General features: G+C 40.1%; 1 protein-coding gene across 3 annotated transcripts in view; it reads left to right on the top strand.

The window, feature by feature from the left end:
- The window catches only part of LOC138648710 (receptor-type tyrosine-protein phosphatase eta-like), a 160,891-nt gene that overhangs the window by 133,849 nt on the left and 10,822 nt on the right, over positions 1-16,220 (top strand). For all 3 annotated transcript variants that reach the window (XR_011315179.1, XM_069738543.1, XM_069738542.1), the window contains 6 exons: positions 2,388-2,478; positions 5,352-5,442; positions 6,825-6,898; positions 9,632-9,766; positions 10,244-10,363; positions 13,576-13,739. Coding sequence is in view for 2 of the 3 variants with exons in the window: in XM_069738543.1 (XP_069594644.1) it covers positions 2,388-2,478; positions 5,352-5,442; positions 6,825-6,898; positions 9,632-9,766; positions 10,244-10,363; positions 13,576-13,739 (675 nt within the window). In the remaining variant the exon portion in view is untranslated. The remainder of the gene's footprint in view (positions 1-2,387; positions 2,479-5,351; positions 5,443-6,824; positions 6,899-9,631; positions 9,767-10,243; positions 10,364-13,575; positions 13,740-16,220) is intronic.

Genomic DNA, 16,220 nt, shown 5'->3' with positions numbered 1-16,220 from the left:
AGTGCAAAGCTTTACAGTGGAGGAATATCCATTAAGTAAATCAAATATCTAAAATTACACAATAAACATATATACAGTACAGACCAAAAATTTGGACACACCTTATGAAAATACAGAAAAATCTTTAAATGACTATGAAAATTGTACATTCACACTGAAGGCATCAAAACTATGAATTAACACATGTGGAATTATATACTTAACAAAAAAGTATGAAACAACTGAAAATGTCTTATATTCTAGGTTCTTCAAAGTAGCCACCTTTTGCTTTGATGACTGCTTTACACACTCTTGGCATTCTCTTGATGAGCTTCAAGAGATAGTCACCGGGAATGGTTTTCACTTCACAGGTGTGCCCTGTCAGGTTTAATAAGTGGGATTTCTTGCCTTATAAATGGGGTTGGGACCATCAGTTGTGTTGAGCAGAAGTCTGGTGGATACACAGCTGATAGTCCTACTGAACAGACTGTTAGAATTTGTATTATGGCAAGAAAAAAGCAGCTAAGTAAAGAAAAACGAGTGTCCATCATTACTTTAAGAAATGAAGGTCAGTCAGTCCGAAAAATTGGGAAAACTTTGAAAGTGTCCCCAAGTGCAGTGGCAAAAACCATCAAGTGCTACAAAGAAACTGGCTCACATGAGGACCGCCCCAGGAAAGGAAGACCAAGAGTCATCTCTGCTTCTGAGGATAAGTTTATCCGAGTCACCAGCCTCAGAAATCGCAGGTTAGCAGCAGCTCAGATTAGAGACCAGGTCAATACCACACAGAGTTCTAGCAGCAGACACATCTGTACAACAACTGTTAAGAGGAGACTTTGTGCAGCAGGCCTTCATGGTAAAATAGCTGCTAGGAAACCACTGCTAAGGACAGGCAACAAGCAGAAGAGACTTGTTTGGGCTAAAGAACACAAGGAATGGACATTAGACCAGTGGAAATCTGTGCTTTGGTCTGATGAGTCCAAATTTCAGATCTGTGGTTCCAACTACCATGTCTTTGTGCGACACAGAAAAGTTGAACGGATGGACTCTACATGCCTAGTTCCCACCGTGAAGCATGGAGGAGGAGGTGTGATGGTGTGGGGGTGCATTGCTGGTGACACTGTTGGGGATTTATTCAAAACTGAAGGCATACTGAACCAGCATGGCTACCACAGCATCTTGGAGTGGCATGCTATTCCATCCGGTTTGCGTTTAGTTGGACTATCATTTATTTTGCAACAGGACAATGACCCCAAACACACCTCCAGGCTGTGTAAGGGCTATTTGACCAAGAAGGAGAGTGATGGGGTGCTACACCAGATGACCTGGCCTCTACAGTCACCAGACCTGAACCCAATCGAGATGGTTTGGGGTGAGCTGGACCGCAGAGTGAAGGCAAAAGGGCCAACAAGTGCTAAGCATCTCTGGGAACTCCTTCAAGATTGTTTGAAGACAATTTCTGGTGACTACCTCTTGGAGCTCGTCAAGAGAATGGCAAGAGTGTGCAAAGCAGTCACCAAAGCAAAAGGTGGCTACTTTGAAGAACCTAGAATATAAGACGCATTTTCAGCTGTTTCACACTTTTTTGTTAAGTATATAATTCCACGTGTGTTAATTCATAGTTTTGATGCCTTCGGTGTGAATTTACAATTTTCATAGTCATAAAAATACAGAAAAATCTTTAAATGAGAAGGCGTGTCCAAACTTTTGGTCTGTACTAATATATATCTATATATATCTATATAGATATATATATATAGATATCTATATAGATATATATATATAGATATATAGAAGCAAGGAATTGCTTGCCTGAGGAGGTGGTGATGGCGAACTCAGTCGAGGGGTTCAAGAGAGGCCTGGATGTCTTCCTGGAGCAGAACAATATTGTATCATACAATTATTAGGTTCTGTAGAAGGACGTAGATCTGGGTATTTATTATGATGGAATATAGGCTGAACTGGATGGACAAATGTCTTTTTTCGGCCTTACTAACTATGTTACTATGTTACTATGTTATATCTATATATATATATATATATGTATATATGTATATATATATATATATATATACACATATATATATATATATATATATACATATATATATATATACATATATATATATATATATATATATATATCTATATATATATATATCTCAATTGTTTCAAAAGATGAATAGAAATGAAAAGTGAACTCTCGTACATGTTTATAGAGCAAAACAAAGTGTAAAGGTTTTTTGAACGTTCTCATACAGTACAATATATTTGTGTATATTATTATTAAAAAATTGTAATGCTGTAAAAATACCTTTTTAATTGTTTTAACCATAAAAATTAGAAAATTATGTATAGCTAAAATTCAATTTCTCATGATTTTGATAAATCTTTTATTCTTTTCACAGGAGATCGCAGACCATGAGTACTAATAGTTTTATTAGTCATTTTGACAGGCAGAAAGCCGACTGTAATCTAGGGTTTAGTGAAGAGTATGAGGTGAGTTCTTTGTTTTTTCCAACTGTGCCTCCTATTGGTTGAATTTGTAATTGCATAAAAAAGGACCTTTCGCCAGTTTTAGTATATTAATAGGGCCCCATAATGATAGTGACTACAGGGCTGAATAAAACATTAACTACAATTGATCAAAGCTTTTACGCCCAAAAAAGTGGCATAAAAGCTCTGAAAAGTCGCAAAATTTTGGTTGCACCTAAATTTTGTGACACTTGCTATTTACAGTGCCTACAAGTAGTATTCAACCCCCTGCAGATTTAGCAGGTTTACACATTTGGAATTAACTTGGCATTGTGACATTTGGACTGTAGATCAGCCTGGAAGTGTGAAATGCACTGCAGCAAAAAAGAATGTTGGTTTTTTTTTTATTTATTTTTTTATAAATTGTGAAAAGTCTTTTCAGAGGGTCATTTATTATTCAACCCCTCAACCCACCAGAATTCTGTTTGGTTCCCCTAAAGTATTAAGAAGTAGTTCAGGCACAAAGAACAATGAGCTTCACATGTTTGGATTAATTATCTCTTTTTCCAGCCTTTTCTGACTATTTAAAACCCTCCCCAAACTTGTGAACAGCACTCATACATGGTCAACATGGGAAAGACAAAGGAGCATTCCAAGGTCATCAGAGACAAGATCGTGGAGGGTCACAAGGCTGGCAAGGGGTACAAAACCCTTTCCAAGGAGTTGGGCCTACCTGTCTCCACTGTTGGGAGCATCATCCGGAAGTGGAAGGCTTATGGAACTACTGTTAGCCTTCCACGGCCTGGACAGCCTTTGAAAGTTTCCTCCCGTGCCGAGGCCAGGCTTGTCCGAAGAGTCAAGGCTAACCCAAGGACAACAAGGAAGGAGCTCCGGGAAGATCTCATGGCAGTGGGGACATTGGTTTCAGTCAATACCATAAGTAACGTACTCCACCGCAATGGTCTCCGTTCCACACGAGCCCGTAAGGTACCTTTACTTTCAAAGCGTCATGTCAAGGCTCGTCTACAGTTTGCTCATGATCACTTGGAGGACTCTGAGACTGACTGGTTCAAGGTTCTCTGGTCTGATGAGACCAAGATCGAGATCTTTGGTGCCAACCACACACGTGACGTTTGCAGACTGGATGGCACTGCATACGACCCCAAGAATACCATCCCTACAGTCAAGCATGGTGGTGACAGCATCATGCTGTGGGGCTGTTTCTCAGCCAAGGGGCCTGGCCATCTGGTCCACATCCATGGGAAGATGGATAGCACGGCCTACCTGGAGATTTTGGCCAAGAACCTCCGCTCCTCCATCAAGGATCTTAAGATGGGTCGTCATTTCATCTTCCAACAAGACAACGACCCAAAGCACACAGCCAAGAAAACCAAGGCCTGGTTCAAGAGGCAAAAAATCAAGGTGTTGCAGTGGCCTAGTCAGTCTCCTGACCTTAACCCAATTGAAAACTTGTGGAAGGAGCTCAAGATTAAAGTCCACATGAGACACCCAAAGAACCTAGATAACTTGGAGAAGATCTGCATGGAGGAGTGGGCCAAGATAACTCCAGAGACCTGTGCCGGCCTGATCAGGTCTTATAAAAGACGATTATTAGCTGCAATTGCAAACAAAGGTTATTCCACAAAATATTAAACCTAGGGGTTGAATAATAATTGACCCACACTTTTATGTTTAAAATTTATAAACATTTAACTGAGCAACAAAACTTTTTGGTTTGTAAGATTTATGCATCTGTTAATAAATCCTGCTCTTGTTTGAAGTTTGAAGGCTCTAACTTATTTGCATCTTATTAAACCTGCTAAATCTGCAGGGGGTTGAATACTACTTGTAGGCACTGTATATGCCAATTTCTCCCAGCTCTGCTGAAAATGGGATTACCTGAAGACCATGATCACTGCCAGCAGCACAAACTACAGTTCTCCGATTTGGTCATAGAGGGCACTGAGTGTGCCTTATATAGGGGATTGTTAAGAAAACAGTCATGTTTTCCTTATAAAAATCACCGCAATATTTTTCTAATAACTAAGCTGCAAGAACATGAAAGCCTTGCAGAGGAGTGGCTATGCTTTTCTAAGCCAAAACAACCTCTTTAGCCTAAAGTTCATATGTTCCACATTTAGTGTGGATTTTTCCATAGCTTATCTGCAATTTATATGCAGCAAAATCCTTGTGTGTTACATGCGGATTTTGCTGCAGATTTGGAGCAGATTTTATCCTTCTCTCTACAAAGGGTGCAATCCAAACTATGCACACGGAATTGCCATGCTGCATATTTTAAAACTGGCACAAACTATAGCAACGTGTAGATAAGATTTAATGAAGTCTTATTTACTTAATTGCTACTGTATTACGGTGCAGAATTTCTATACGAAAACCAGCACCAAATATGCAGTTTGTGAATGTGACTTTTAGGCTAGGTATATAAGGAGCATGCCACCAAAAATGTTCAAAGTATGAGATCCATAGTAACTTCCGCAACGTTAATTAACATAACGCATAATTCAAATCCGCAGTGCTAGTTAATTTTGCTCTGAAATTTTCTTTGCAGCTTGTGCTTGAGATTTCTGAAATCGTCATAAACAGAGCAGTTATTGCACCAAGATGCGGATTTTCCACTGCCTATGCTTCCCATTTGCACGTACCCCTAATGTCTTCTGATCTGTAGCAACCAAACTTATTGCAGGAAATGAAGCACACAACACTGCAAAGTCCAACCAAGTCCTGGACAGTAGAAACGGCAATATGATTGTTTTGTCATCACAAGTGTTTTATTTTCAGGATTCTGTTACAGAGTTATGATTTCGTCACTATTTCTAGGATTAGAGCAAATTAATTATACTTATTAACACTTTGTTTTTTCCTTATTTTTCATTTAGAAATTATCATCTGTTGGCACCAAACAAACAAAATTATTTGCTGATGAAGTAGAGAATAGAGAGAAGAACAGATACACCAATGTGTTGCCATGTAAGTACGTGTAAGGGTGACTTCACATTGCGTTCAAGCACGCGTTCGGTGGCCTTGTTGGGGCTTACGTCCGAACCCCCCAAAACGGGATTCGGACGTGTGCTCTGACCCAGCCATAGACTATAAATAATGGTAACGACAGAGCGAGCATGGAGTCTGACGGGCATAATTTTCGAGCGTTTACTCCTACTGAAGGCAGACACTCAGATGTAGTAGACTCTAGATGTAGTAAGCAAATTTTTGCACTTGACAAATTTTATGTAGTAATTTCTGCAACTAAAAATCTGTTCCTTATATTTATATAGGATTATTTCTGCCGCATTTTTTTTTTTTTTAGATTTTTACAAATTCTATTCATATGGGTGGGATAATCAAGAATTTAACTAAAATCTTACCTTAGGTTATGTTAAGATGTAGTGGATATGCTGCAGATTTCTACACCTTTACCTAATGATGTCAATGCAGAAATTTGCATGCTGTACATATTTTACATTTCCAGCTTGTCAGTTCTTTCTAAGGCCTTACTCACACATGAGCATTTTGTCAGTATTTTGCATCAATATTTTTAAACCAAAATAAATATTTAAAAAAAAAACTATAATAAAAAAATTACAGCTGTTCAGTATTTCTAAGCTAAAATCAGGAGTGGCTCAAAAATACAGATCAGTAATACTGATGTCAGTAAAGCTTATGGGTTTTCACGGTGGACTGTACCCTTTGCATAGCACTGGATGAAATCCAAAACAATTCTACATATAATATATTTGTTTTTTGCTGCACATCCAGAAAAAAAAATAATTTGCAGTATCATACACATCTGAATAACCCACACAGACCATTATTCATGTCATGATGCTCTGTATAAAAATGGGCATTTTGGTCCAGATTTATCAACTAGTTTATGTCAGAAAACTGACCTAATGCACTGCGGAGTAATTGTGGAGTTACACAAAAATTGTAAGACTTTTGGCGTTTTCAGGTAGCGTCGGCAAAATGAGCCAAGCTGGGGAGAAACTGGGATTGTAAGTGGCGTGGCTGCGCCCGCCATCAAATGAATCAATGGTGTGTTTCTTCCTCCGGAAATGTTACGAATGTCTGAATTTATTTAGTGGCATGCACCTCTTAATGACTTTGACGGATCTTATTCCGGCACACCCCTCATTAAGGCTGACATACGAAATGCCAATCCTATTGAATCCGGACCTATGTGTTGTACTAAAAAATAATTACATTGGTAGCCAAGTAAATTTTAAGTCATTGAATTTTTTTATTGGTGCACGAAAATGTATAAAAGTTCCTTAGAAAAAAGGTAGTATTAAATAAAAACAAGCACCATTGCTGTGAGTAAATATGATCCTCTTCTGTCTATTTTTTTTCATCAGATGACGTCTCTCGTGTTGTATTATCAAGTGTCGGGAACCCCACAGAAGATTACATTAATGCAAATTACATTCCTGTAAGCATCTCAAGCTTCCATCCAACTTTCCGAAGAAATCTGTTTTGTATGTGCGTGTATATACGGTGTGCGTATGTATGTATATATATGGCTGGGCAATATACTACGTAAACATGCATATTCTAGAACACCCGATGCGTTAGAATCAGGCCACCATCTAGTGTGTATGTATATATATATATATATATATATATATATATATATATATATATATATATATATATATATAATTTATATAGCACCATTAATTCCATGGTGCTGTACATGAGAAGGGGTTACATCAAAATACAAATATCACTTACAGTAAACAAACAATGGCAAACTGGTGTGTATATATATGTGACCCCGATTCAGTGATGTCTTCACTGGTAACCAGGGTAAACATCGGGTTACTAAGCGCAGAGCCGCGCTTAGTAACCCGATATTTACCCTGGTTACCAGTGTAAATGTAAAAAAAAAAAAAACACTACATACTTACATTCCCGGTGTCTGGTCATGTCCCTCGCCTTCAGCTTCCCGCACTGACTGGTGAGCGCCGGCCAGCCGTAAAGTACAGCGGTGACGTCACTGCTCTGCTTTCCGGCGCTCACTGTCATTGCAGAGAAGCACAGCGCCGAGGGACGCGACAGGAATGTAAGTATGTAGTGTTTGTTTTTTTTTTACATTTACGCTGGTAACCAGGGTAAACATCGGGTTACTAAGCGCGGCGCTGCGCTTAGTAACCCGATGATTACCCTGGTTACCGGGGACTTCGGGATCGTTGGTCGCTGGAGAGCTGTCTGTGTGACAGCTCTCCAGCGACCAAACAGCGAAGCTGCAGCGATCGACATTGTTGTCGTATCGCTGCAGCGATCGACATTGTTGTCGTATCGCTACAGCGTCGTTTTAGTGTGACGGTACCCTTACATGTAGCCTCTTGGTGATATACGTGTCATGAGTCTCTGTCATTGATACATGGAACCGGGGACGATCCACATGGTACACTTGTAAAATGAATCTTATATGGACGCGGCTCAGACCCATTAGTATATCCCGTCTGGCTCCTCCATTTTTTTTTCCCCATATGTCTTTAGTTCAGGGTATATAACACGGCTCTCATGCTATTGGATGGTATTGATCCCTGTTCTAATTATTCTTTGCCTGTGTGGTCGCACCATGGTTGCATTGTTATTCTCTGGTTTTTAAACGGTGTGCTGTTTTCATTATGTGTGTGACGTAATTTATTTGGACAAAAATCTTTAAAATTTTTTTGCCCTGATGTAATTGTGAAAAATAAAGTTCTTTTTGCACTTTTGTAGCAATTGGGTTGATATGATTTTTTTTTCATTTAATACAAATACGTTTATTTGATTTAACAATTAGGGATTTAGGCTCCCATAGGTTCTTTATTGCTCATTATTTTAAAGAGAACCTGTCATGTTTAAAAATGATTCTGTCTGGATGGAAAGCCCAGGACATGGCAAGCTTTGCTTTTAAAGGCAAAATCACTATTGCAAACAATTTTGAAAAAAACAATTATAGTGCGGACTCCTCTCATCCATCAGTACAGAGAGTCGGGCCCTGTCCTCACAAATGGTCTTTAGGCCTCTTTCACACTTCCGTCTTTCTTTTTCCGTCACAATGCGTCGTTTTGTGAAAAAAAAAAAAAAAAACGGATCCAGCAAATGTTTCTGCTGGATCCATTTTTTTCTCATAGACTTGTATTTGCGACGGATTGTGACGGATGGCCTCACGTTTCATTCGTCGTGCGCTGGATCCGTCGTAAAATTGCTGTCCGTTGGGTGGAAAAAACGCACATAGAAACGTTTTTTGTGTACGTCAGAAAATCGCTCAGCGACGGATCCTGCGCTGTCCGTCGCTGGCTATAATGGAAGCCTATGGACGTAGGATCCATTGCTGACTGTCAAAAGCAGGAATCCAGCGACGGATACCATCTTTTCAAACTGAGCATGCGAGGAAGAATTTCCCGTCAGTGAAATTCTCTCTCGATCTCTTTTTACTACTGATGCTGCCTATGCAGCATCAATAGTAAAAAGATATAATGTTAAAATTAATTAAAAAAAATGAAAAATCGTGATATTCTTACCTTCCGGCGTCCCCCGCAGCCTTCCCGATGCTCCCAGCAGCTCCTGTTCCCGGTGATGCCTTGCAAAATGACCCGATGACGCAGCAGGCTCACAGGTCATTGTCTCGTAAGTCATTACTGGGAGCGGGAGCATCGCAAGCATCGGGAAGGCCACGGGGGACGTCGGAAGGTAAGAATATCACGATTTTTTATTTTTTTAATTATTTTTATCATGGGTTGTGTTGTGTATGTGTTTTCACAGCGGAAAAACGTGGCAAAGACGCATACACAACGTGTGCACATAGCCTCGACGGATCCGTCAAAGAAACGGACCCAGTGCATCCGTTTTTTACAATCTGCACAGGATCCGTTTTTTCAACATTTTGACGGATTGTGACTGATTGTAAAAAATGGAAGTGTGAAAGAGGCCTTAAGATGAAGGGGCAAAAATTCCCACAGATGCCTCCAAAAACTTGTAGAATTAGAAGAGAGGGAGCCATTATATCTGCAGAGGGACGACCCCATATTAATGTCTATGGATGTAGAATGGGAGGTCAGAAAAGCTCCTTTGGTGGGATGTTGGGGGGCGGCATATTTTTCCATATAGTGTAGATCTATACATTTTGTACAGTGTATGTTTTATTATGTTTTTCTTGTCTCTTTTTCAGGGTTACAATTCTACAAAAGAGTACATTGCAGCACAGGGTCCTCTACCAAGGACTGTCAATGATTTCTGGCGTATGATATGGGAAAAAAATGTTCGGGCCGTAATTATGCTCACAAAATGTGTTGAGCTCGGAAAGGTAAAACAGTCAAGTTAAGGCTTATGTGCATCACTTGACGTTTTTATTTTTTTAAGGACTGAAACATTTTAATTATGTGGGAGTAGCAGCCGTGTGAGGGGCTTAACAACGGTCATTGACTGATATGACCTGCTTTAATTCTTTTTGGTGGTTTTCTTGTACTCCATTAGTTATTACCTGCTTTAATGCACTTGCGGTACTTTGGGAGCAAGGTGTGATCCTCTCTCTGCCTTGGTGTTATAAATTGCTTATTTTGACTTTTGTTATAAGTGCAATTTTGCAAATATTTCTCTTTCCAATCTTTGTTGTATTTTTCTAAGAGGCTGTAAGAATGATCTATAGTATTGATCTCTAAAGTATATGCATATGCTACATGTTGCCATTATGTCTCAGATAGGCAGCGGTGTGATACATGTTGGCACTATATAAGCAACAAAGGACTAAAAGGTAATTCTGTTGTATCTTATGATATTTTAGGTTAAATGTGAAGAATATTGGCCCCAGAGAAGTGCAAGGATTTATGGAAACCTTTCTGTATCCATGAACGATGAAAATGTTCTACAAGACTGGACCACCAGAGATTTTACATTAGTGGATGTGAGTTACCAGACTTTATTGCTTCATATACAGATGGAAGAGAACAGTTGATGAAGATATAATCGCTGGGACCACTACTGATCCATGGGACTGAATGAGGAAGCGCTTAGTCTTTAGGCCACATGACAGTGTGACTTGCTACCGCTTGTCTGTGACAGTGAAAAAGGCAATCTGTTACCATTCTTAAGGTGTCTCAGACACCTGATGATTATTACTATTTATTTTAAGAGCACCATTGATTCCATATTGCTGTTCATGAGAAGGGGTTACATACAAAATATGAATTACGGGGAACAAACTAACAATGACAGACGCATACTGGAAGGCGAGAGCTCTGCCTTTTTTTCCTTACAGTTTTATGGGAATAATGGGAAGGAGACCGTAGGTTGAGGGTTTCGCATTAGTTCCGGTGGTGGCGAGGTGGCACCGAGATTATTACAGGCTGTACACACTTTCTTGAAGAATTGCGTTTTCAAGTTAAGTCTGAAGGATCCGAATGTGGAGGATAATCAGACGTGTTGGAGCACAGAACTCCAGAGGACGGCAGACACTAAGACGAAATCTTGGAGGCAATGGGGTGAGGAGAATAAGTGTGTGGAGAAGAGGTGGTCTTTAGAGGATCGGAGGTTACGTGTTGGAAGATATCGGGAGATTAGTTCGGAGGTGTACAGAGGAGACAGATTATGGACGGCTTTCTAGGTCAGTTAGTAGTTTGAACTGAATACGTTGGCGAATTGGGAGGTAATGAAGGGATTTGCAGAGGAGAAAAGTGGAGGAATAGCATGGAGAAAGGTGGATTAGTCGGGCAGCAGAGTTAAGGACAGGCTGAAGAGGTGCGAGAGTATTACTGTGAGGCCACAGAGGAGGGTATTGCAGTAGTCAAGGCAGGAGATGATAAAGGCATACACTAACATTCTAGTAGATTCAGGGTTGAGGAAAGGACGAATTCTGAAAATATTTTTGTGTTGGAGGCAGCATGAGGTAGCGAGAGCTTGGATGTTTAGTTTGAAAGACTAAGCAGAGTTGAGGGTAACTCCCGAGGGAGCGGACTTCCAATACAGGGGAAAGCATGATGTCATTTATTGTGATAGATCAGTTAGGGGCATTAGGTGAGCTGGAGGAAAGATTGAGTTCAGGTTTGTCCACATTGAGCTTTAGGAAGTGTAATGAGAAGGATGATATGGCTAATAGACACTCTAGGATTCGGGACAGCAGAGACGTGACGTCTGGGCTAGAGAGGTAGATCTGAGTATCCTCATATAAGTGGTAATAGAAGCCATGGGATTATATGAGTTGTCCCAGGCAAAAGCTACAGATTGGGAAAAGTAGGACAGAATCTTGAAGGACCTCGACAAAGAGAGGGCGGGATGAGAAGGTAGCGTGGAAGTGGGACACTCTAAATGTGCGATTGGAAAGATGTGAGGAGAATTAGGAGAGGGCAAAGTCTTTGATGCCAAGGGAAGAGCGAATCTGTAGTAGAAGGGAATGGTTGACTGTCGAAGGCAGAGGACAGGTCTAGAAAGAGGAATATAAAGAATTGTCTCTTAGCTTTGGCAGTAAATCGTTCGTAATTTTGGTCAGGGCAGTTTCTGTGGAGTGGTGTGGACGGAAGCTGAATTGTAGGTCGTCAAAAAGAGGTAGATAGATGAGAGATGGAAGGAAAGTTCAGCATGGCCATTTTGTTCGATGAGCTCGGAGATAAGCAGGAGCAGTGATATGGGGCAATAGCTGAACGCAGAGGTCGGGTCGTGTGATGATTTCTTCAGGACAGGTGTGATCATGGCATGCTTGAAAGCAGAGGGGAAGGTACAAGAAGTTAGCAGTAGGTTTAAGAGATGGGTTAGAGCTGGGATAAGTGTGGTAGTGAGGTTGGTGAGGAGATGGGATGGGGTCGAGTGCACAACTGGTGAGGTGTGCTTTTGAGAGGAGATGAGTAAGCTCTCCTTCAGTGATGGTGAGCAGGAAGGTTATGGGAGAGGGACAGTGACCTGTTATACATAGGAGTTGTGGTGCATAAGCAGTAAATATTTGCCTTGTTTGGTTGATTTTATTTTTTAAATGTGTTGCAAAGTCTTCTGCAGAGATGATGGGGCTCAGAGGGGCGCTGGTGGGTGGAGGATGGAGTTAAAGCTTTTGAATAGCTGGTTGGGCTTGTAGGATAAAGAAAATACAGTGGCGGTGAAGTAGTCTTGTTTAGCAGAGGTGAGGGCCAACTTGAATATGAATTTTGCTTGTTAAAATGAGGTGAAGTTTTCCTGTGAGTACGTTTTCTTCCAGCAATGCCACCTGATGACACAGTATAGTATCCAAAACACATTAGGGGAGCACTAAGGGGATTTCTTGTTCATTTTCATATACTCTGCCCTTTTTGGAGAATGGATTTATAAACAATAGCAAATAAACCACAATATAGTAATGAAAACCATTTTAATTGAGAACTATATGGCTTTGGCCAGTACACAGTTGCATTTAGTCACTATTTATTGACCCACATAGCTTTTCCTTCTGATAATAACCCTTTAAAATATATCACGTTTAAATATTGATTGCTGTAAGTCCGTTTATGAAAACGGAGCCCCGTTCTCAGGATCGTTGGTGGGGTAGGGGTTCCATCTGTCGAAACCACAGCAATCTGTCAGTTATCCCCTATCCATAACTTTTTATCCCTTTTAAGAGGTGTAAATAGTGAAGTATCAAAGGATTACTGACACATTACCTATACAATCCAATAAAGCAGCCGGCCGAAGATTTTCTTACAACTAGTTCTTTGCTGCATATTCTAAAGTCACAATCATTGCCACAATCTGCTTTATATATGTGCTATATAAATGTATATTCACAGGTATGGCTTCTGAGAAAATGTTAATTTAATTGTCACGGACAGATGGCTGAAGAATGTTTTCAAAACAATTTACTCTTGCAAAGCTGCATATATTATCATTACTTTTGTTTCCTCTTGGGAACAGATTTATATAAAAAGCATAAAGGCAGAAAAAAAAATTATATCAGATCATATATGTGATGAGACATTCACAAAACCAAGGTTATGAAATATTAGTGCAAAGATAAACCTATTTCATGAGAGTAATGGATTGAAGTGGATTGAATGTTATCTGAAACCTCCCCCCCCCCCCCCCCCCCCATGTACCACTGCATATTTAGTATTTCAAACTATAGAAATAATCACTTTATTTTGTCTTTTTTATATTTAGATGAAGACAAGACAGAGTAAAGTAGTCCGGCATTTCCATTTTACAGCTTGGCCAGACCACGGCGTTCCGAAGGCAACCAGTGTTCTAATAGAATTTAGAAATTTAGTTCGTGAATACGTGACGAATGACGACTCAATGCATTCACCTATAGTGGTTCACTGCAGGTATGTGCAAAGCTTAGACAATGAGTGATCATCAAATGAAAATGTGAGAGGACTATAAAAACTAGTCCAAGTGAAAATAGCTGGAGTTTGTTTGCTGAGGGAAGCAACACTGTTCTTGTACTTGGCTAGATGCTATCCGAAGGAGTCAAAATTGCTGGACAAATCATCAACCATCTTAAATATGCAGATGATACAACATTTATGGTGACTCGTGTAGATTGAATGAAGGTCTTCTTACGAAGTGTCAAATATTCACTACTGCCAGATGTCATACATATACAGTTGCATCTGACAAAATTAGAATATCATCAAAAAGTTAATTTATTTCAGTTCTTCAATACAAAAAGTGAAACTCCTATATTATATAGACTAATTACAAACAATTATCTATTTCATGTGTTTATTTCTGTTAATGTTGATGATTATGGCTTACAGCCAATGAAAACCCAAAAGTCATTCTCAGTAAATTAGAATACTTTATAACACCAGGTTGAAAAAATGATTTTAAAATCTGAAATGTTGGCCTACTGAAATGTATGTTCAGTAAATGCACTCAATACTTGGTCGGGCTCCTTTTTCATCAATTACTGCTTCAATGCGGCGTGGCATGGAGGAGATCAGCCGGTGGCACTGCTGAGGGGTTATGGAAGCCCAGGTTGCTTTGATAGCAGCATTCAGCTCGTCTCCATTGTTGGGTCTGGGGTCTCTCATCTTCCTCTTGACAATACTCCATAGATTTACTATGGGGTTAAGGTCAGGTGAGTTTGCTGTCACTCAAGCACAGTGATATTGTTGTTTGTAATCCAGGTATTGGTTCTTTTGGCAGTGTAGACAGGGGTCAAGTCCTGCTTGAGAAGGACATTTCCATCTCCACAAAGTTTGTCGGCAGAGGGAAGCATGAAGTGCTCTAAAATTTCCTAGTAGACGGCTGTGCTGACTTTGGTCTTGATAAAACACAGTGGACCTACACCGGCAGATGACATGGCTCCCCAAACCATCACTGACTGTGGATAGTTCACACTAGACCTTGGAAATCAAGGTCCCAGAGTCTGGAGGAAGAATGGAGAGGCCACAATCCAAGCTGCTTAAGGTCTAGTGTGAAGTTTCCACAATCAGTGATGGTTTGGCGAGTCATGTCATCTGCTGGTGTAGGTCCACTGTGTTTTATCAAGACCAAAGTCAGTGCAGCCGTCTAAACGGAAATTTTTAATTTTATAACACTTAATGCCTCTTTCTGCTGACAAGATTTTGGAGATGGAAATTTCCTTCTCCAGCAGGACTTGGCCCCTGTCCACACTGCCAAAAGTACCAATTCATGGTGTAAAAAAACAACAGTATCACTGTGCTTGATTGGCCAGCAAACTCGCCTGACCTTAGCCCCATAGAGAATCTATGGAGTATTGTAAAGAGGAAGATGAGAGACCAGACCCAACAATGCAGACGAGCCGAAGGCTGCTATCAAAGCAACCTGGGCTTCCATAACACCTCAGCAGTGCCACAGGCTGATCGCCTCCATGCCACACCGCATTGATGCAGTAATCAGTGCAAAAGGAGCCTCGACCAAGTATTGAGTGCATTTACTGTATATACATTTCACTAGGCCAATATTTCTGATTTTAAAATATTTTTTTTTAAGCTGGTGTTATAAAGTATTCTAATTTACTGAGATAATGACTTTTGGGTTTTCTTTGGCTGTAAGCCATAATCATCAACATTAACAGAAATAAACACGTGAAATTGATCACTCTGTTTGTAATGACTCTATATAATATATGAGTTTTACTTTTTGTATTGAAGAACTGAAATAAATTAACTTTTTGATGATATTCTAATTTTGTGAGATGCAACTGTATTTGAGATGGACGGCAACGAACTGGAAATTGTAAAGAACTTCAACCGATGATCGATGATAACTCAAGATGCACCGACAACACCTGAAGTCAATAGGAGAATATCTATGGACAAATCAAAAGTGAACTCACTACACAAGGTCTTCAAATCGAAGAACATTTCCCTGGCAACGAAGACGCGGCTCGTACATGGTTTGGTCTCTTCTGTGGTAACATTCAGATGTGAAACATAGATGTTAAAGAAACAAGACGGAAGGAAGTTATCAAGACCATGGATGGCAAGAAGAACAAACAAATCAATTTTGGAACAAATCAATTCAGACAGATCACTGAAGTAAGGATCACCAAGCTACGACTTGCCTGCTTTCGACACCTCATATGAAAAGAACAATCAGTGGTGAAGGATATTATGGGTTGAAGAATAGAAAGAAGAACACGAAGAAGGTGGTCACCAACCCAATGGCTTTATACTATCAAGATAACGATGGAGAAGACCCTTGTGGGCCTGTCTAGGCTTGCACAAGAATGACCTTCCTACCAAGTATTCATCCATCAAGTCGCAATGACTCAAGGTCGAGCCGAAGGCCGTTACATAATAATAGTTGCTATCCCGCTCCTCCAGATCAGTGTT

This window comes from Ranitomeya imitator, chromosome 9 (genome assembly GCF_032444005.1).
Source record: "Ranitomeya imitator isolate aRanImi1 chromosome 9, aRanImi1.pri, whole genome shotgun sequence".
Taxonomy (NCBI): domain Eukaryota; kingdom Metazoa; phylum Chordata; class Amphibia; order Anura; family Dendrobatidae; genus Ranitomeya; species Ranitomeya imitator.
The sequence above is the reverse complement of the archived record's forward strand: the minus strand, read 5'-3'. Positions and strand labels throughout refer to the sequence as shown.